Source organism: Passer montanus, unplaced genomic scaffold (genome assembly GCF_014805655.1).
Source record: "Passer montanus isolate IOZ18808 unplaced genomic scaffold, ASM1480565v1 scaffold8, whole genome shotgun sequence".
NCBI classification, from domain to species: domain Eukaryota; kingdom Metazoa; phylum Chordata; class Aves; order Passeriformes; family Passeridae; genus Passer; species Passer montanus.
Window position 1 is genome coordinate 6,561,942 of NW_024373256.1, and position 21,338 is coordinate 6,583,279.

Below are 21,338 nucleotides of genomic sequence, written 5' to 3' on the forward strand. Positions count from 1 at the left end.
TTACTGGAGAGATAATCAGAAAAAAATTAATATATCTCACCAGCTTTATTTTTAGATGATATTTTAATTTCAAAAGTATATAATATAAATTTTTACTAATATGACAGCCAACAAGAAGTTACATGAGCCAGTAATGAAGTATTTACATGCAAAATACTGAAGTGCACTAACCTGATACATGAGAACAACAATAATAGGTAGCTCAGCCAAGACCTTTAGTGATAAAGATCCTCTGGGAATTATTGAATGCTGAAAGAAAGAGTAGAAGCTTTACAGTCTAATTATTAATTTAAAAAGTATGTAAAACACATTTTTACAGAAACTGCTCATTTTAGTAGCACTATATTTAACAACAACATCTTCAAAACACAAAAGCATTGGGTATTGCATTAAATAAAAATCCTGTAATTACAGCTGCACAGAAGACACCTGGAAAGTTTCAACCAGCTTCTACAGAAAAGTTTTGACAATAAAAACAAGTCCCCCAGTCTAAGAGCAGTCAGAACACTCACTGTCCTCGTCTCACTGTCCTCTCGCTCAGGGTTCACCTTCACCACAATGGTTGTAATCATGCCAACCATCTCAGGAGTGGGAACAGTGTTCTCTGGAATCACCTGAGGGTTCTCAAAGTACCGATTCTACAAGCAAAGAGCAGAAGAAAAATATCACAATGCCAGCAGCAGTGGAAAGGGAATCCATCTCCTGAGAACTGCCCCATGCAATTCTCCCCTGGAGCAGTTTTCTCCTCCCTGCAGGGATGTTTGCACTGCCCGGGGCAGACACACACCCTGCGAGCTCTCCCCCTGGACAGAGCAGCAGAAAAGCCCCCCCAGCCACGGTGGTTCTTCTGCTAAAGGAAACATCCCAAGAGTTACTCTGTATCAGGGAGGGAGGCTCAGACTGGAGCCTCCCTTCGTGACCTCACCCTTCCCTCAAAAACTGACACATCTGGGAACCTGGAGACAACTGCAGCCAACCTCACCCTGCTTCAGAACCCCAGCTCACCTCCACCTTCTCCTACCACTAACGGTGTGCCAGACACAAGGTTTTCCAAATCAAAAGCTAAATGTCTCCATTTTCAGACGTAGTTTTGATAAATAGATTCACTAAAACTATATTTACTTTGTATCACCAGATGCAAAATAACTATGTCGGTATCTTTTAGAGATAAAATTTGTAGTTATGATATTTGATGAAAAATGTTTTGTTAGGCTTTTTCCCTCCTGAGGAGCTGAAAGCCTCAGGAGAGAAATGTAAATAATAACTATCTGCTGCTGTGGAATGCAACAGGTGCATCTGTGATTGGTGCTGGTTAGTTATTTCTAATTAACAGCCAATCCCAGATGCAGCTGCATCAGACTCTTAGAAAGTTACAACATTTTGTTATGCATTCTATTCTTGGTTGTTTTTTTTTTAGTTGATTAATCTTTTTTTTTTATTCTTTTAGTATAGTTTTAATGTAGTATTTTAATATAACATATATCATAATATAATAAACCAGCCTTCTAAGAACATGGAGTCCAGACTCACATCTCCACACATGGGGTGTTCACAACAAAAATTAAGAAATAAAAAATAGTTTTCTGACTATAGCAAGGGCAATTTAAGAAACAAAAAGCTTACCACTACTTTTGGAAGTTCCTTGTAAATCTGTTTCACAAAGTCCAAAAAATGATGAATCTAGGAAGGAAGAAGTCAGTCACAGAAATTTTTAAAAAATAATTTTAAAACCATAATTTTAGAATTCTGTATTAACAGTACAAATACATCAAATCTCCACTCACCTGTACAGTGTATTTTTCATGATAACTGAAAATAATCTGAAAGTGTTCTCCTACTTTCTGCTTTGTGAGCATTAATTCAAATTTCACTTGGAAAGAATCAGATCTACCTACCATCTCTACATAGTTCCAATACAGTGTTGTTAGGTATAATTACTATGAAACAACTAAGTCTTCCCAAAAGAAAATCAAGGCATAAAGCAAGAGAATAACAATGCAAACTTCCAAATTCCCCTTGATGAGTCACAAGGGAGAAGAGGGGAGGCAGGGGGAAGTCAATCGGAGTAAATTCCTTTTTCAGAATTTTCCTTTATAAACTAAAAAGGCATAAATTCTCTTCCTTTGTGTGGGAATTTTATTCCTCAGACTGCTCATATTGTCCATAAACATTTATACCAAGTACAGCAAAGCTTTAACAGTTTGGTTTTTTCCCAAGAGTGCTAGCATTATGCAATCCTCTTTGAAAAATCACTTTAATATTAAAAAAGGGAAAAAAAAATTAAACATATGGTTATGACAACAGGTCAGGCAACATAAAAGGATAACAGCAAAACAAACCAATCAACCCAGCTGAACAAAATAGCAATTCTGAAGAGCATGGCTTACACCATGTAACAAGAGTTATGACTTACTTCTTGAGTGATTGCTGGTCGGAACTGTTTGTGCAATTCAATAATTATTCTTAAGCAAATCAGTACATTTTCTTCATTCTCTGTCTGGAAAAAAAAAAAGAAACTTTTTAGTGAGCTCACTGCTGAATTCTCCAACTATTCAGTGCGTACTTCAAAACCCTGTAAAATTATATTCTTCTCAACAATCTGAAGTGCCCCATCAATATGGGTTTGTGTGAGCAAGATGCCTTTCCTTGGATACCCTGCAGTCCTAGAGTATGCTGAAATTAAATCCACCCCTGGGGGAATAAAACCCCGACACTTCCACCACTCTGTACCATCAGATCTGTTCCCATTGCCCCTCAAAAAGAGACCCCCATATGAGCTTCCAATGACAGTGTTGTGAATTCCCAGCCAGAAAACAAGCTCTCAAAAATAAGCTATCTGCCAGAAAATCCTGCCCAGCATGAGAACAGCTCCCTGTGCTTGTAAAATCAAAGTTTCTAAAGGGCAGAAGAGAACATGCAGAAAACCTGTAGATGGTAAGAGAGGGCATGGGTGAAGCTTAAAATAGAATGTCTTTCCATTCGTGCTCCAGCAGCACAGCTATGGAAAATCCTACCCCCAGCAAACTTTGGAGATGAAGAAAGTAGAGGAAAATATTTCTGAAAGTTTCTGACAGTTTTAAGAGGAAGTAAAAAATACCTCCAGAAATCTGAACATCACAGACAGGATATTTTTAGTATGAAGACGAAGATGTTCATTTGTTGGTATTCTGTGAATTATTTCAAGCACAAGCTTCCGGAGTTGCTGTTTAAAAAAAAAAAAAAAAAAAGGAAAAATAAAAATAATTATATGACAGAACTTTTTGAAAAGCCCACAAAACCCAATTAGTTGTAGCATCTTTCTCAGCTTAATAATTCTGCATGTTGAAATAGAAAATAAGCCATTTTTTTCATGTAAACATAGGCTTGTATACAAAGCTACTTCCCACCTATGTGAATGAGGCAAATTTAACTAATTTACAGCTGAAAAATCAGACTTTTTTTAAGGAATGCAATTTCAAGTATTTAATGACAAAGATTCAACTTTTGCCTTCCATTCCCAACATTCAATACAGTCAGTAATTTGTAACAATGTGAAATATTTCAGCAAGAAAGCCAGTTCTGTTGCACCTACTTTTCCTCCTTTTTCACAGATAGCAGAAGTTTATAAGTAACTTATTTAGAAACAGGACTTTTTCAGCTCCACTCCAAATGACAGATCTATTTTTAACGAGTCTTAAATCATTCACTAGGTTAATCAAGGACAGCAAAAAGGCAGGAGATGCTCCACACAGTTTACCTGTGCTGGCTTCTCCTGCAGAAACTGAACTTCCCCATCCTGCAGAAAGGTGAGAAACCGAGGGATGATGTGTTCCAGGAACGTAGAATATTGAGGGGATGATGTCACATTCTAATTAAGAAAACAAAATGGGGGGTTATAAAATAGGCATCACACAGATTATATTCAGTTACATTCAAAGCCACTATTACACATTTTCAGTGAATTTTGAATAGATTCAGTGACTAAGTATCTGCTGACACTACAGAACCACGTGAGTTCCAAGTGAACATTAGCAAAACAAATCCAAGTCCTTCCCTACTGAATGGAAGAGCAAAGAGAATCAACTAAGTCTTCAGATTCTATCATATCACCAGACTAAGCAGTTAAAACTATTATTTTAGTCAGATAAATTGTTTCAGAAATAGTTTAAGTAGATAAAAAAACTCCACAAGAATCATTTTTTTGTTTTCTATAACTTCCAACAGGCACATAACAACTAAGTATTTAACTAAAGTATAATTTCTGCTGACACAAGGCTGGGTTAAGTTGTGTTTCACATTTTCTCTGCTGCTCATCTAAAAAGATGGTCCATCACCATGCAAAAGATGTCCCTGGAGACACCTCCACTCCTGATGTCAGATTCTGCATCTGACAATTCCTCTCCCACTTCCACACAATGGAATATAAAGAGGAATCTGAAGGGCCTCTGTTTCACAAGAGCACAATACACATTTGAACTAAATAAAAGAAAGCTTCAAATACAGACATTTCACATCATTCAAAAAATAGAAGAAAAATTTCTTACTTCACTTTTATTTAAATGCTTAACGAATAAAGATTTGGCAATGAAAGCTCACTAAGCCCAAATGTAATTCTTCAACAACCTGCTTAATTCCTAAATACAAACCTAGAATCAATGACTTGTAACCACATAATAATTAGTCACAGGATACTACTATTAATATTTTAACTGCATAACATCAGAAATTCAATTAATATACATTAAGCACAAGAAAGTCTGCCACTGCAAAAAGTTAGGGGGGTTTTGTTGGGGTTCTGTTGCTTGGGGTTATTATCTTTTTATTTACCTCAAAATTCTCACTGACTTCCTGCATCATTTTCAATTTGGTTTCATCAGCTGAAAATGAAAATTCAAGCAGAAAAATGTCAGTGTAAAGCTAGGTCATGAAGAAATCAACAAACTCACTGATCAAAGAAGCAATCAGATCTTATCAGTTTGGCCATCACTGCCCAATTATAAGACACACAGTTCTCTCAAACAACCACCACACAACTGCACACACACACACAGCTCACTCACTTCGGCTCACGCAAGTGTTTCTCATCATTTTGCTTCTGCGAAAATCAAAACTCAAACTAATTCAAAGTGAATTTGACAGACTTCACTGCCTCTTTCATCAGCTGTTCGAACAAGTCTGAACACTTGTGAAGCAAACTACTGAAGAGCTACAATTTACAAGAAGAAAAAAGTCTCTTACGTGTATTGACATCTGTAAGAGCAGCCACAAACTGAAGGTATTTTTTCATCAAAGTGGTTTGGTCCACCACCGTAGGCCCTTGTGCTGAAACAAATGCCATCTTGGAGGAGTAAAGATCAGCTTTCAGTACATAAAATCAAGACCAACACACCTACAAAAGAATACAGAAGTATTTGTTAGTTTACACAGCTTGTAAAGAGCAGCTATCCCATCACCTCCATTCATTCTTCTACCCTATTGAAGAGGACCACCTTTTCCAAAAACATTTATTTAGGGCTTACAAATACAACACCAAGCACGTACAGCACTCATTGTGACAGGACTGCACTAACAGATGAAAGGGGTTATTGAGCACAAACATTCACGTGCTCTGCGCGGTTTCCTCTCCCAGCAGCAGGCTCCGGGCTGGGGGATGCTCCCGACAGCGCACGCCTGTCATCCCCTGCCTTCTGCCCCAGACTTACAGCGACCCTCGGACACAGCCCCGCGGGACTCGCTCCCAGGGCCGCCTGCAGCTGTCCCGCCGCCACAAGCTGCGTGTCTCTCTCGTAAAGAAGCCTAAAATCACATCTAGCTTGAGACACCGGCGATCTCCCTCCTCCGCCGGGGGGTCCCCGTCAGTCCGGCCGGGCCAGCCGGGACCCCGCGCCCCTCACCTTCCCCGCCGCAGCGCTGCTCGCCCGGGTCGCTCCCCGCCGCCAGGGCGCCGTCACGCCGAGCCCATCTCCGCCCTGCGAACACGGGCACCGTGAGCGGCCGCAGCGGCGCTTCCCCCGCCCCTCAGCCCTCCCGGAGCCGCGCTCGGCCCCAGGCCTCCGGCTCCCTCCTTTGTTGCTCCCGGAGGCCGCCGGCAGCGCATGGGCGCAACGGAAGCGCCCGAGCTCAGTTCCGGCCGCCTCCTCCCGGTGCCGCCTCCCGCGCCTCTCCCCGGGCGGAGACGGCCGCGGCACCGCCTTCCGCGCCTCTCCCCGGGCGGAGACGGGCGCTGCACCCCCGGGCCGGTCCCGCGACCCGCCTTGACCCGCCCCGCCGGGGCGCTGCCGGCGGCCGCTGCCTGAGGCGAGCCCCGCCCGTCCCCGGAGGCTCCGCTGCCGCCGCGGCCGCCGGTAACAGCCGGAGAGGAGTTACCGGTGCCTCCGGCCAGCGCAGGGCCCGCTCCGCCCCGCCGGTGCCCCAGGGGAGCGGCGGCACCACCGGAAGCGAAGCGCGCAGAGACTGATCTGCCGCAAGAGAGAGCGAGAAAGAGCCTCGAATGCTGAGCTTAAGAAAACTAAAAAAAGGAAAGTAAACGAGTGAAAACCCAAATATACAAAACAAAATAGGAAAAAATAAAATAAAGCAAAAAATAGAGAACGATAGAAAGCCACATTCCGGCGGTTTTGCTGCCAGCAGCGCACCCGTTACGGGCCGTTCGCAGCGCTGCGGGACCGGTAACAGCAGCCGAGCTGCCCCCGGCAGAGCCATCCCCGCGCCACCGCAGGAATACTTTATAAGTGCTTGCCGCAACCAAAGAGCAGCACAAACCCCCTCCCAAACGCTCCGGGATGTCCCCACGCTCTCGGCAGACGGGAGGCATTTGTGGTTTTTATTGACTGTTTGTTTAAACCGCCGGCGGCTCCGCATCCCGGTGGCGCTGGCAGCGCGATCCCGCAGGAACTGCCCCCGGGAGAGGCGGGCTGGGCGCTGCGCGGGGGAGCGTCCCGGGGGCGCGGACACGGAGCCGCAGTGCCGCGGGGCAGCGCGGCCGCTCCCGCCCCGAGAGCCGGCCCCAGAGCCCGGCCCGCGGCCCCCAGCATGCGGCGGCTGCTCTGCGCGCTGCTGCTGCTGCTGCTGCTGCTGCTGCTGCTGCAGCTCGGCCACGCTCGCTCCCCGGCCGCAGGTAAGGGGTCGCCGGTCTGCGCTGGCATCGCCGCCGGGGAGAGGGCGAGGGGTGCGGGCTGCTGCGGGCGAGGGCTCAGACCGCAGGAGTGAGATGTATCACGGATGGGAGTGGTTCCCTGCCCGAGCCCGATAGATGTGACAAGGGATGGAAGCAGCTCTGGGCACGCACCCACCACCCCAGACTTTATTCTCCAGCGATCTTGGTGCCTGCAGTGAAGGTGGCGCATCCCGGGAAGCCGGGGTTCTGATTGGCACTTCTGACCCAAAAGCTGCGCTTCTGCTTCCCCCGCTGACCCCGCGCCGCAGGTCACAGGGCACCTGGGCAGCTGCTGTCCCTCGCTGCGGCACCCTCAGAGCTCCGTTCTGCAGAGAGAGGTCGGAAAGGCAGGAGAAATCCCTGAACTGGATGGAGTGTTTTGCTGTGCCGGTCACTCCCTGGGTGACCTTGGGTTAGCCACTGAACCCAGCTGCTGCAGCTGTTGGAATGATATGGCCCTGATTTGTAAAGCACCGCGATATCCTCCAAGGAGAAGTGCTAGATAAGCATGAGGTAGTCAGCTATTTTTTTTTCCTGAATCCTGCTGAAACTAAGTGGAACATAGCCTGAATCTTCTAGAGACATGAAACCTCCCTCTGCCAGATTTCATCAAATCACAAGCATTTCTCTTTTAACTCAGCAAACTGAACTCAGGGCCATTTCTTGTGCTGTGAAATGGGAACAGTGGAGTTCTTTCTCAGGCAGTAGTGTTACAGTTCATTTCTCACCGTTCTTCTGCCTTCAGAATTGTTCAGCATCTGTGATCTGTAAAATAAAATGCAGGCACAAATGCCATCTCTTTCATGTCATCCCAAGATGATGGGTGCAGAAAAGCCAGCACAGGAGTTAGCTAGCCCCAGTGCTCCCTTCATATTAGAGGCCATGGATGAGTGAGAAATGCACTTTCTAAAGGTCAGGGATTTAGGTACCTGGTAGCAGTCTGGTGGCAGCTGAAAGAGGGGATAAGGAAAGGCACCTGCCTTATAGCCCCCAGCTCTGCTGCTCTGCCCAGCACTGCTGATGAGAGGAGAGCCAGGCAGAGCTCTGATACAGGGAACATGCTCCATGCTGGAGGCAAGCACCCAGATCCTGCTCCCAGCTCTGCCCCAATCCACAGCTATTTTGCATTTCCCTTTGTTTTGGGTTTGGGGGTTGATTTTGTTGTTTAACACATGCACATTCTTTAATGCTTCTGCACTGCTATTTTTTTTTTTAATTTAATGTATTCTTTCCACAAAACTCAACACTGTCTATTGCAGTAGTTGGAAGATCTGAAGTAATTGGAGTAAACATGGCAGAGAAGATAATGTTGAGTCATTCAGAGCAGCAGAGCTGGCTCAGTATCACAGGTCCTGCACCTCTCATGCCTTGATGTCTCATAGAATCATAGCATGGTTTGGGTTAGAAAGGACCTTTAAAGGTCATCAAATTTAACCCCCTGCTAAAAGCAGAGACATCTTCAACTAGATCAGGTAGCTCAGAGCCCAGTCCAACCTGACCATGAATGCTTATACTGGGCAACCTGTGCCAGAGTTTCACCACCCTCATTGTGAAACATCACCTCTCTCAACCTGCTGGCTGTTTTTTTTTGTTGGCTCAAATCCACATTTTCATCCACCAGTACCTCCAAGGCCTTCTCTATGCCTTCATCCCCCAGCCTGTACTGAACACCAGGGGTTACCCCAATGCAGTTGCAGCACCTTGCACTCAGCCTTGTTCAGCCCCATGAGGTTCCCATGGGCCCACTTTTTCAGCTTGTCCAGGTCCCTCTGGACAGCAACTGAGCTGCCACCACAGCATGGTACATCTTTTATTTGCCTTAGGACTTCTGGTCCTTCCCTGGAAAAGGAAATTTAAGATGGACCATAGCAAAAAAAATGTTTTTACTGAGTTTTTTTATGTTTACTTATGAGGAAAGTTAGATAAACTTTTCAACAAAGCTGGCAAAGGAATCTAGTGAATTAAATCTCACCTGAGTTTGAAAGTTTATATTTTTTAGGACAGAGATTAGTCTGAGATGTTGTTTATTGCTATTTATTTGAACTCATATACATATGCAACAGTTTCTGTTCCAAATATTTAAACAATAAAAAATTATGGTGGTAAATTCTTTGCTGGGATAGGTGTCATTGTAAGTTATATAACTAGAGCTGACTAGTTCAAGTGTGTAAATAACTAAATGAAATTTAAAATGCCATACAGCAAGGTTTGGTCAACTCATTTTCTTCTGCTTTCTACAGAGTTGTACAGTCTGGAAATAACCAACAATGGTCCCATCACAACGGGAGCTCAAGCTACTGTTCAAGCCAGGCTAAGAATGAAGAACGAAAATGTCACATCAAACTGGTATCACTTTAACTGGGTCTATGCTCCTCTGATTCTGATAGAGAAATCCGAGCAGCAGTTTAATTCCATAATTAATGTGACTGGTGAATTCCCTGGCACTTTCCCTGTGTCTGTCTGGGTGACTCACAAAAACTGTTGGTTGTGTCGGCCGATTGCAAGAAACATCACCGTGCTCCAGATTACAGGTAAAATGGGTAAAATGGCTTTACAACCTGTGCCTCTCCAGGAACTCAGAATATATGCCCCTGCAGCATCAGGGAGAAAGCCAGTGCAAATATGGCTGCTGACAACAGAGTTTGATTTGCAGCCCTGTGGCTGAAGGTGGGCTTGGGGGCATGGTGCAATCACTACTTTACAGCCAGGCTCTAGTCTCTCTACACCCAGGAGGGAAGTGTGGTGCTGCCCATGTTTTCCTACCTCTGTCACTTAGAGAAACTGTACTGGAAACCAGATGCTTCAGCAGCTGCAGTTCATACATCAGCATGGGTCAGTGGTGTCCAAACTCCTAGAACAATGCTTCTTCTACTGCCTCTCAGCATTTCTAGACCTAAAGTTAGGATGACCATCAGCATGGTCATCTGCTGCTTTTCCCTGTTGCATGACACAGCAAATCTTAGGCCACCAGCACAGCAGAGCATTACATTTTCTTTTAAAGGTCTGTCTGAGTGTACTGAAATTGGATCTGGATCATGGCTGCACTTCTAAATGTTGCTAAGTGCAACTTCAGTTTTTTGGGAATATTCATAACCATAAATATGCTTTTTTATTTACAAATCAACAACTGGTGTGCACTGGTTAACCAAATTTCTGATACAGGGATTGACAGCCCTATTCCAGCAGTAACTGCAATTATTATTTGTGCATCACTAAAAAAAAAGTTAACCAGATTTAATGAATTGTTAACAGGATAAGAGTCTGTTACTGGTAATCAACAGCCCATTAATTTTATAATGAGCTGGTGTCTCATCATATCTCTTTGTTCATAGGTTAGAGAGGATTTTTTTAGATCAGTCCTTGCCACTCATTGTCCAACAAGAAACATCTCACTGACAAAAACATCCCCCCTTTCTGTATTCACAATATATAGCACATCTGTTATTCACGGTAGTCAAATCTTAATTTCTGTAGAAATAACTGAAACTAAGGGGGGGGAAAAAGCTACATTAAAATCCCCACAAAACAAACAAAACCCACCATCCCAGACATGATGAGCATGTGTACCTGCCTGACTCTAACTAGATGCTTGATATTGATACCAGTTATTTTAAAATAAATAGTAAAAGTTTATATTGAGCTCAATCAGTCCAGGATTATTTCTCTTAGTTCTATTACATTTTATCATGACCCATTGTATAACCCTCAATAAATATTTTCATTTCACTGCCTCATTCACACGCATGACAACACTGAGTAATAGATGTAAAATACACTTAACCACTTGGACTGGGACACAGCAAGACTTACCCAGTACATCTGAAAGAATGTTTTGATACACAGAGCATACTGTAGAAGCATGCTGTCATTCTTCTGTCACATATGCTGTCATACATGCTGTCATTCTTCTGTCACATATGTTGTCATTCTTCCTTCCCCTCTTTTATTCTTCAGAATTTATCACGGGGAACCTCACCATAGCCCAGATAGAAGACAGCAGAGTTACCACACATGGTTCTAGCTCCTCCACTGACACAGTGACCCGGATTTCTTTCTCTCTTCATGATCCAAGTCATTACTTCAAGTCAGCATCATTTGTCTACAACTGGGATTTTGGAGATGGGTAGGTGTGGTTACTTTGTTTGCTTTAATGAGTATTCAGGATGGTTCTGATGCAGATGTTCATCTAGAAAAAAATCCCAATAAAATCAGCTAATAGTCTGCAGGCTGTAAATGTTGTTTTCATCAATTTTGTGAATTCTTTTAGCATTCTCTTTAGTTTCTTTAATTAAAAATGTGGAGATTAACTCTGGATCTTGCACTAATTGTAGTTCTATTGGTAATGCCACAGACAAATCCTCGTTTATATGGACATAAAGTACAATTAGAATCACAGCCACTGGAACGTTGTCTGTAAAGAAAATACATTAGAACTTGTTCCTTTTTAAACCAGAAATATGCAAGCACTTGGTAAAAGGCGGTTTTGATGCTAAATGTTCATGTGTTGCACACAGAGCTTACCAGATTACCAAGGAACCCTTTGTCTACTGCAACTGCTCCTCCATGGGGAACCGCACGGTGCACCTGAAGGTCGTAGCTGAATGGGAGCAGACTGGAAGCATCATACACGAGAGAGAAATGATGCAGAAAACTGGTGATTTTACCACAGCTCTGGAGCTCTTGGGTAATTATGAAGCATTTTGCACCTCCCATGCAGAACTAGCCCGACATGTACAGATACAATCCAGTGTGTACAGATACAATCTAGCTTTGACATGGTAACATAACTTCAACATTGTTTCACGTGCAAGGACTGGTCAACATCATTCAGAGAAGTATTTCCACTACATCCTCTTCTAGGGCAGAAAAATCGGTGGAAACAGATAAAATCTTCAGTTTCTTTTTAATCTGCAGACAATTTTACTGTCTTTTATAAAAGTCTTACATACAATTCAAACAACAAAGTGTTTATGGTAACTTATGCTGGATTTGTTTGTTCAATTTACACCAGCTATCCCTAAAAAACAAATCAGTTAAATCAAGCATTAGGAAAGTCTCATTGATTTGATCAGTTTCAAGAGTAAATAAGCACAGAATTAAAAATGTAAATAATTAATAAAGTTGATTATACATATAAAAAGGGATCAGACAAAAAGTCAGGAAACTTGCAACATCTCTAGTGGTAGGTTTCCTTTTGGGGTGTGAGAAAAATAGTATTATTTGTGTGACTGATGAAGCTCAAACCTGCAAGTCTGTTCTGTGGAAACAAACCTTCACTGGGAAACCAGTGAGACTCAAGTTTACACGTGTAGTGTGACATCCTTGGCTTTTCATTTCTTCTCAGATGCTGTTAAAAGTATTAACATAGTGGGCTCCAGAGAGACTCAAGTAATGGAAAACTTGAATTTATCTCTTCATATCAATGGCACGTAAGTAGCAAACACAACTTCTTTCCCCCCCAAAATTGTCTCTTTAAGTGTTTTTCCCCAGTGTTTCCGAAAAATGGTCTGTTGAACCCCACAGAACAATTATTGTTAAAAGACCAAAACCACCTCCTTCCTCCTAAAAAATACTGTTGAATATTGCACTTTCCTGACGTGAAATGCCATGAGATCTAAAAGCCTGAAAGACCCTGCATCTTTACAGAAAAGTAGAATCCTCCTATGTAAAGCAAATGCCTTTTAAAAAAAAATCTTTGTAAAGGGAAAGTTAAAAGGCAAGTAGCCAGAGAAATAGTGGGGGAAAATACATCTGAAAGCTTCTTTCTGAACTTTTCTCCTTCACCAATTTCTCTGTTATTAAATTGAAATATATTCCAAGTCCTGTTGCACAGCAGCAAAGCCTGACTGGCATTGGGGATTAATAGGTTTGGGGAGTGATTTTGGCAAAGTTAAGATTTGCACAAGATGAATAAGACACAGAAGCCCCATGCAGCAAGGATCACAGAAAAATAGGAGGGCTGTGAGCACCTCAATCCTAGCACAAGCTCCCTCAAGTTGCAGCATTAGAGCACATTGGAGTTTTGGAGTGAGCAGCACCCAAACAGAGTCATTTAGCAAAGGCATAAACAGTCCCAACAGACAAAGCAGCACAGTTTGCATTCAGAAAGTAAAAGGCATATTGGCAGGAATGGGAACTGGAGATGGCATCCCAGTAAAAGGGAACAGCCAAAAACTATGACAGGCAAACCTGAGATCACAAAGAGCAGGCTGGGTGACCTCCTAGTCACAGGACTGGGGCTGATGCAAGAGGAGTTTAAGATAGAGATGCAGTGACAAAGAGATGGGTTATCAAAAACAAAGCTGGAAAATGAGCTAAACACATAAACATGATGCTTTCTTTAGCAAGAATGTTGTAATAAGATAAGAAACAAAAAACTAATCAAATAGGGTAAAGAAAAGCTCTGTCTGTTGTCAGAATCAAAGTCTGTAGTGCATGAGGTGAGTTCAAGCAGAATCAGTTGAAACAGGGATCTGGAAGGGTAAATAAAAGGCTTCAATTAGAGGTGGTGAGAAGCCACATGGCCATGAAGTGCACTAAATTGCTAGACAGCAAATAAAAACCCTTTGGTTATTGTAAGGGAATGCTGTGATCCTTGAAATTTACTTACATTTTCCAGCTACTAGTCCTTTGCACAGAGCTCATCTTGTATTCTTTCCAGGTTCATGTGTAGGGTGTTTTAATTAAAACAGTCTTGGGTGTGCTTCAGTGGTACAGACAGTGATCTCTGTGTGAGAAGGACAAAGAAAAAACTATCTTCCATTGGAAGTGCAGGAAAAAAGATTCCTTTTATCTTTATTGGATAGGACTTTATTGGAAGGACTATGGAGTTTTCTACACACAGGGGCCCACTGATGACCCTTGCAGGTATTCAGCTCTCAGCTGAAAGACCTGCCTTTATAGAAGCATCACAAAGAACTTTTTCATTTGGCATGTGCTATAAACCAAAAACAGTGCAGTTGGTTATTTCTTTATTTGTATTTAAATTAACTTCATTAGTTTCAAAATTATTCTGCTATTTTAACCAAGCTCTTTGCTGAAATTTTGTGCAGAGTTTTCACCTTTTTTTTTTGTCTTTTTGCTCTTGTCGTTTCAGCCCACCACTGGCATTATGCTGGCTTATAAAATCCGAGTGCATTCCACTTGAAGGTGACAAATGCCATCTGGTGGAGATCAGTGGCTCCTGCTACAACCTCAGCCACACCTTCAGGGACGCGGGGCACTATTGCCTCAGTGTCAGGGTGGAGAACGGCGTGACAATGCTGCAGACCTACCACGGGATCAAAGTGCGGCCAGCAGGTGAGGGGCAGGGAGTCTGAGCAGCACGTAGAGTCCCAAACAGGTCAGGAACAAGCGTGGATTAACCAGCCTGCAGATGAGGTTTCAGGAATGTGGTGTAGATCCCTAAAATGAGAGGAGTAAAAAGGGAAATGAGAATTTATAATGTGCCTGCTGCAATTGCTCTGAGCTTCTTGTGTTCTGCTGAACCCTCAGTCCCAAGAGTGTCTTGAAGCTACTAAGTACACTGGGAAGGCTGTATTACTTAGATGAAATATTTTTCAGTTTAAATAGTCCAGCTTTGTAGTTAGAGAGGATAACTAGGAAAATATATGCATCTGAAACACTACCTTAATTAAACAGTCTCAATTCTTTTTGCTTAGTTTAATTATGGAATTTTGAGGGTAGATTTTTCTAGGCCTCCATTTCATGACAAGCCTCTGTCCCTCCTGCCAGTGACCCCAGCTGGCTCCCCCATGTGTGGTCCCTAAACCACCTGGGAGAGTGGTTAGGTGGCCAGGTGAAGAGGATGGGGCACAGCCAGGCTGTGACACAGAGTGGTCACACCATGTCACTGTGAGCCAGCTGTGTACACACAGGGCAGCTCACTCCAGAAGGCACCGGTGTGCATGCAGGGCTGAATCCTCTGTGCTGGAGGCTCTTGGCTGCTGGGGAGGTGAGAGTCCTTCCCACCATCTTGGGGTACCACAAACACCCTGGGGAGTCAGGGCTGCCATATGTAACTGGGTAGAGGTTTCTAGGCTCTTCAATGCAAAAGAGGGCATAAAGGGAAAAACCCTTACAAACCCTTCTCCCACTCCTGAGATTTCAGAAACACCTGGAGTGATCAGAGCTGAAAAGTTTATTCCTTAAACACATTCTTTCTTTTTTCTAAAAATATTCCTAAAATTTCTTTATTGTTTCCTTCTCACTGTTGCCTTTTTCTGGGGTATTGTGTCACTCCAGAAATGTGTCCTTGTGCTTTTTCCTAGGAATCCACCCAGCTTTCTTTGTCCTGCTCTGCACTGCTCTGGTTTCAGTGATGCTAATACTGGTGCTGTACGCAACTTTTCGAAGTCACACACAACAAAAAGATCTCGTGGAGGTATTCAGTTACTCTTACACTGAGCTGGGATAGTAATTAGGTAGCTTTCAGCCATGAAAGGTATCTGATATGAAAGGTTCTTTAATCCCCAGACAAACAGAGTGGGAGGGAGAATTTCCCTGGTAATTGTGATTTGTTCCACAAAAAAAATAAAATCCAAGCAGTGTAGGCAAATGAAGAAACAGCCATGCTTCTGGCTTAATGCAGAGAGCTCTGAATTGCCAGAATAATAATGGGCAGTTTTTTAATATTCCCAAGGAGATGCTTGCATTGAAGTATCCATTCCAGAGGATCTGCCTCAGAGTAGTTACATGAAAGAAAGTAAGGAGACGGTGCAAGAGGATACAGGATAATAAAAAATAAACCCAAAGCAGCCCTAAATTGTTGCCTACTCCTTGTATGTGGCCTTCATCTCCCCAGCTCACTGCCATCCCTAATATACTTTCACTTGCTACAAAAGGTGTTTGTGATAAGCATGAGTTCTTAAATCAAAAGTAGCTTTCATGGTACTTTGGAAAGTACCTAATACCCTTTACACTGTGCCACAATATAAATTATATACCTCTGGAGACACTGTCTGTAAGCCATGTGCACAGCAGGTATAAATCAGAAGCCTATTTGAAGTTAGTGACTGAGTGAAAATGGTTGAGGACCAAGTGCCATTTGCAGCCCAATGTGCTCTTACTGGATTTGAGCCAGTGGGAGCTGAACTAAAAATTATCTTTTTGATGTTTCTTTCCCAGGTAGCTGACTTTGACTTTTCTCCACTGTCTGATGAACACCGGTCTAACCATTCCAAGCCAGGCTGTGGCTCAGTATGTTGCAGATCATGTTTTCTTCAACCATCAAAAGAAGCTGCCTGGGAGAGTCATGAACTTCTACATTCACTTTACAAGCCAGTCAAAATGTACACACTGTGAAGAACACAATTGCACTTTGGTTGCACTAACTGTCTAACTTTCTCACTTAGGCTAAGTCAAAAGCCTGGTGCTGCATGAATGGTTTGGTTTTGCCAATGCAATGAGGTTCACCACTTTAACTCCAGCACTTGAGTACTTCATTTTCTGAACTTAAAAAGAACAAGAAACACAGTAAAAGTGGCTTTGTATTTTTAACTTATACGGGTGTGTACATTTACAGCTGTAAATGCAGCATTTTATTCTTATGAAAGATTGTTTTATGTGCAGGTTTGCTAAATTCACTACCTCTTGTAATTTCTCTGTTCCTTCTGTTCTCTGTTCCAAAGAAGAAAATGTCTAAGACAAACATACCTCCTTTCCTATGTACAACAGCATTACTGGAAATGGAAGTCACCCAAAATACTGTTTAATGTGTATTTCTTCTATCAAGGAACTGATGTGTCCATGTTGAAAACAGAGGTGTTTCCAATGAATCAGACGACCTAATTATGTTGTCCTTTTTCCTGTCTTAAAAGACCCCTTTTGAAGCTAATGGACTTCTGTCAGACTGCAGTGGTAGTGACATGCTCACCTGCTAGCAGTATTTTGGTGCTGCATCAACCTCCACATGCCCACCACTTTCTAAAATAGAATACCACTCTAATTTGTATAACTAGCTTTTTTTTTTTTGAGGCTATTCATGTTTCTTTTATACTTCATATTACTCCCCAATTAGCCATCAAAGGTCCTCTTCCAAAAAATGCAACAACTAGTAGCTCAAAGCTGCTCAGCAAAACATATTTAATTGAAATTCCTAATCAATGTTCCAGGCTGTATAAACTCCATGCAGACTATCATCTACTATCAGCTTCCTGCTCAGCCAGGATTTGCCCACTGGCATTTCAGAGTACCCCAGAGGCTTTTAAACAGAAGTGCCTTTGTGTCCACTTTTTTAAAAATGTGACACACCCTCCCCACCTCTGTTTAAAGCATATGTTACAGGTATTGTGGGCTTAAGGTTTTTCACAGTATCTCAAATGATTAGAAGATAATTGTCTTAATGTGGGGATTTATCATGAGGTTTCTGGGGTACTCATCTCACATGTTCAACTTTTATGCTTCCTCAGAGGAGCCCAGAGCTTTAGTTGCTCTGTGAAAGAAATTACATGACCCTTAATTAACTTGATACATTTAAAATAGAATAGGATCATGTAAGATAACAAATCCAAAACCTATAAACCCAAAACTTATAAACCCCCTTTTGTCAAAAGGTTCCTTCCAAAGCAGAACTTCTTTCAGCTTTTCTTCCTGAGAAATGGTATTTCTAAGCAAGCCCTTTGATTGAGAGTAGTGTTCTTTGTATTCTTTCTCAGTGCACTGGTATCAAACTCTTATCTTCAGCCATATTCAGTTACTGCAAAGAATGTGCCTCTCTTTAGCAAAGAAGCTACTGTGCCTGAGAGCTTTAGATCAATTGTTTATTCCTGAGATCCCAGCCCTCTGAGCCACTGCCAAAGGCAGTGACTTGTTCTGGGATGTCAGCATAGTTTGGAAATGGCTACATGGTGCTTGGGCAGTGGAAAGAAGAGATTTCTGATATGCAAAATGCAGCTCAGAATGACAGAGTCCTGAGACTGCACAGGGGTTTCTGCAGCCAGAATTGAGTTTGGGCTTCTTTTATTACATCTGTGAAAGACGTGTGGCCCTTGCTGTTGTAATACACTTAAAGACAACCCATTGACATGTTAATGGATGTGTAAAAAGCCCTTTCTTCTCCATATTGTACTGCTAGCAAAGGCAATATCTGTGAGAGCAGACTCAGTTATAGATACATGAAACTGGCATCCTTTGGGTTTGAAACAGGTCATTTGAAAGGAATAAGACTTATGCTTGGCCCCCTTTTGAATTAATACCCAGGTGATCCAGAGTGTCATGGGGACTTAGGCCATGAACTTTGCTGCTTTGGGTTTTTGCATTTGTGTTCTCCATATGTATAAGCCAAGATACCACTGATCATGCCAAATCTGGCAAAGTAGGCATCAATCCCTATCAAAAAAAGTGGGACATGGAGTTAGAGATACAAAAGACAGGACTAAGAAAATCCCCAGTTTCCTATTGAGAAAAGCAGAGCAAATGTCCTTCAGAAGAACATTGGCTCTTACTCTCTGCCTAGAGTGAAGAAAGGATGGCAAATGAATCAAATTATTCAGGAGGGTAGAAAAGATAAAGTGCTGCAAAGTAGAAAGTCAACACTATCAAATACTGGAAGACACTTCTTCAAGAGCAGACAAGAATAGAGGTTAGAAAGAAAGACAACTCTGGCAAAAAATAAGCAGTGGAGAAAGTACACTTAAAAGGGTATGTCAAGAAGCCAATTAACCAAGAAAATTTAAACAGCCTTAGCAAATTGAAATATAAGTATGAGAAATATTCACACGAATATGTTCTTGAATCCAATATGAAACTGCTTCCTGCACAAAAGACTGATCTGTGGGTTTGATAAATGCATCTGAAATTGAAGACAAAAGGTAATTGAGCAGTTCAGGATATAGCAATGAGATTAGTGGGACGTAGCAAGGACCAGGAGGAGGATTCATTTTGTTAACCTTAGAAATCAATGACCTGAAAAAGGAATGTTCAGCACAAGGAGCAAACTCACTGACTCAAAACAAGAGTCCAGTGAGTGCAAAGCCAAAGAGCCATTAAATTCAGGTAATAAGCAAGAGTGTGGGCAGATTAAAAATGTATGCAATGAGAACTTTTTACAAGGAAATGCATTTGAGCACAGAAAGGTTTTGGAAATGCACAGTAGAAAAACACACAGCAAAGCAAAAGAACTTCTTTTACTCTGTAATTTGTCATATAAACAATGATGTTGGTTTGTGCAGTAATTGTGAGGACAAATCAGCCTTTTATCTTAAAAGCAGAGCATAAGGCTCTGTGGCTGAATGGGTCAAGGCTGAATTTTGTCTGTCCTCTCTGGAAAGGAGATTACACAGCCCAAGCTGTGACCACACGAGGCCTCTGTAGCATTTGCTGGGTGCTGTAGGAACAGAAGTTTTCTCAGCAAAAGGAAGGTGAAGAACTTCATATTTAAATGCTCAGCTTTATTATTAGATAATCAGCCAACACTTCACCTTGATTTTTGAGCTAGTTTCTGTGGAAACTGAAATGCCATCCTGCAGCTGTCACAAAATTGCTCAGATCCTGACAGCACACTGTGCACTACAAATGTGGATTTTTAAACTGCAGCCACGAAAGTGGGGAACACAGAAGTTTCAGAAACTTCTTTCAGAGCTGGTATACTCATCACCAGAATGTGTAACTCCTACAGTAGTGTGGACAAAGAAAGCAGTCACGGCAGATCATGGAATCATGAGGTCATAGAATGGCCTGGGTTGGAAGGGACCTTAAAGGTCATTTTGTTCCACACCCCTGCCATGGTTGCACTAGACCAGGTTGGTACAAGTCCCATCCAACCTGGCCTTGAGCATTTCCAGGGATGGGGCACCCACAACTCTGGGCCTATATCAGGGTCTCAACACCCTCACAGTGAACAATTATTTTCTGGTGTCTAAATTAAACCTCCTCTCTGTCAGTTTGAAGCCATTCTGCCTTGACTGTCACTATATGTTCTTGTAAAAAGTACTCTTTCCACCTCTCTTGTCATCTCCCTTCAGGTAGGGGAATCAGGTCAGCCCAAAGCCTTCCCTTTTGCAGGCTGAACTATCCCAGTTCTCTCAGCCTTTTCTCAGAGCAGGGTTGCTCCATTCCTCTGATCCCCATGGTGATCTCCTCTGGACTCATCCAACAGCTCCAGGACCTTCCTGTGCTGGGCCCCCAGAGCTGGGGGCAGCTCTGCAGGTGGGGTCTCACCTGAGGGGAGCAGAATCCCCTGCCTCTAAATGGTGTTTTATAAAACACTGGAGTCGTGCAACTGTCCCAACTACAGGAGCAAATCATACTAGAGCACTAAAGAAAAGACTAGCCCAACCAAATTATTTTCTAATGCATTTACTCACAGCAGTCTTGGGAGGCAGAGAAGTGATATTATCACTTTCACAGGAGGCAGAAGGGAGCCGTGCAGAGATATGGAGCTTGCTCGAGCACAGGCAGCTGCAAATACCTGCATAAAATTCGAGATTAAAAAGATTACAACCATCTACCAAATCCTTGTTCTTCTGTTGGAAATTATATAACTTTTCCAATTTCTAATTAATGGCTTTAATTAATTTAAATTAATTGGTTTTACTTAATCATAACCAGTGTATTAATTATAAGAAATGTGTTAAATCACTTTTAGCCAAAACTTAGCATGAGCAGGTATTGGGGAAAACAGCTTGGGAAAATTACAAAAACTTAAAGCTTTTTTTATCTAACTTTGATTGCTTCAATGAGCAAGGCCTGGGAGAGTGTGATGTATTGTTGAAATCGGATACGAGAAGTGAAGAATTTATGGACCACAAAGATGTTTTTCAGAAACCAGAAGGTAAAGAAGAAGATAACAAAGACTCAGTATATTTGTGTTGGAAAATCCCCGCTGGAGGAAGAAAGATACTAAAAAGACTAAAAATATGAATTAGCAGGAACAGTGAGAAATCCATAACCAAGAGAGGACAGAATACTAATTCATGAACGAATTGTGTGATTTGGAAACCGTGAACATTAATCTCTTTGCTTGCTAAAAATACACAAACAGGTCAAGAAGTTTTGTATCAGCACCTTGTGGGGAGGCCGGAAAATTTTGTCGGCCACACAGACACACACACACACACCTCTTTAAGCAAAAATAATGCAACACCTTCCTCACTGGCACTAAAAGGTGTCAGAGGGTTTATCTACCCCGGAGGGTTTAAAAAGGCTCTGTTAGAGTTTATTTCCCCGGCGGGCTCGGGGGCCTGCTGCGGCCTGAGGAGCGAGG

At 42.5% G+C, this 21,338-nt stretch overlaps 2 protein-coding genes across 6 annotated transcripts in view; one reads left to right on the forward strand and one right to left on the reverse strand.

Moving 5' to 3' along the window:
• LOC120513103 (transformation/transcription domain associated protein) overlaps positions 1-6,015 on the reverse strand; it is a 76,764-nt gene extending 70,749 nt beyond the window's left edge. For all 5 annotated transcript variants that reach the window (XM_039732170.1, XM_039732169.1, XM_039732167.1 and 2 more), the window contains exons 1-9: positions 5,874-6,015; positions 5,218-5,368; positions 4,807-4,856; positions 3,737-3,847; positions 3,098-3,202; positions 2,414-2,497; positions 1,624-1,680; positions 513-638; positions 172-249 (exon numbers count right to left, since the gene is read on the reverse strand). In XM_039732170.1, coding sequence (XP_039588104.1) covers positions 172-249; positions 513-638; positions 1,624-1,680; positions 2,414-2,497; positions 3,098-3,202; positions 3,737-3,847; positions 4,807-4,856; positions 5,218-5,317 — 711 coding nt within the window. In that variant the 5' untranslated portion in view covers positions 5,318-5,368; positions 5,874-6,015. The remainder of the gene's footprint in view (positions 1-171; positions 250-512; positions 639-1,623; positions 1,681-2,413; positions 2,498-3,097; positions 3,203-3,736; positions 3,848-4,806; positions 4,857-5,217; positions 5,369-5,873) is intronic.
• A 936-nt stretch (positions 6,016-6,951) lies between these two features.
• Positions 6,952-16,838, forward strand: TMEM130 (transmembrane protein 130). Its single transcript, XM_039732276.1, has 8 exons — positions 6,952-7,096; positions 9,376-9,666; positions 11,090-11,258; positions 11,650-11,819; positions 12,480-12,564; positions 14,232-14,434; positions 15,406-15,518; positions 16,262-16,838. Exons 1-8 carry the CDS (start codon positions 7,012-7,014, stop codon positions 16,436-16,438), a joined length of 1,293 nt encoding a protein of 430 aa, XP_039588210.1. The 5' UTR covers positions 6,952-7,011; the 3' UTR covers positions 16,439-16,838.
• Positions 16,839-21,338: the final 4,500 nt, after the last annotated feature.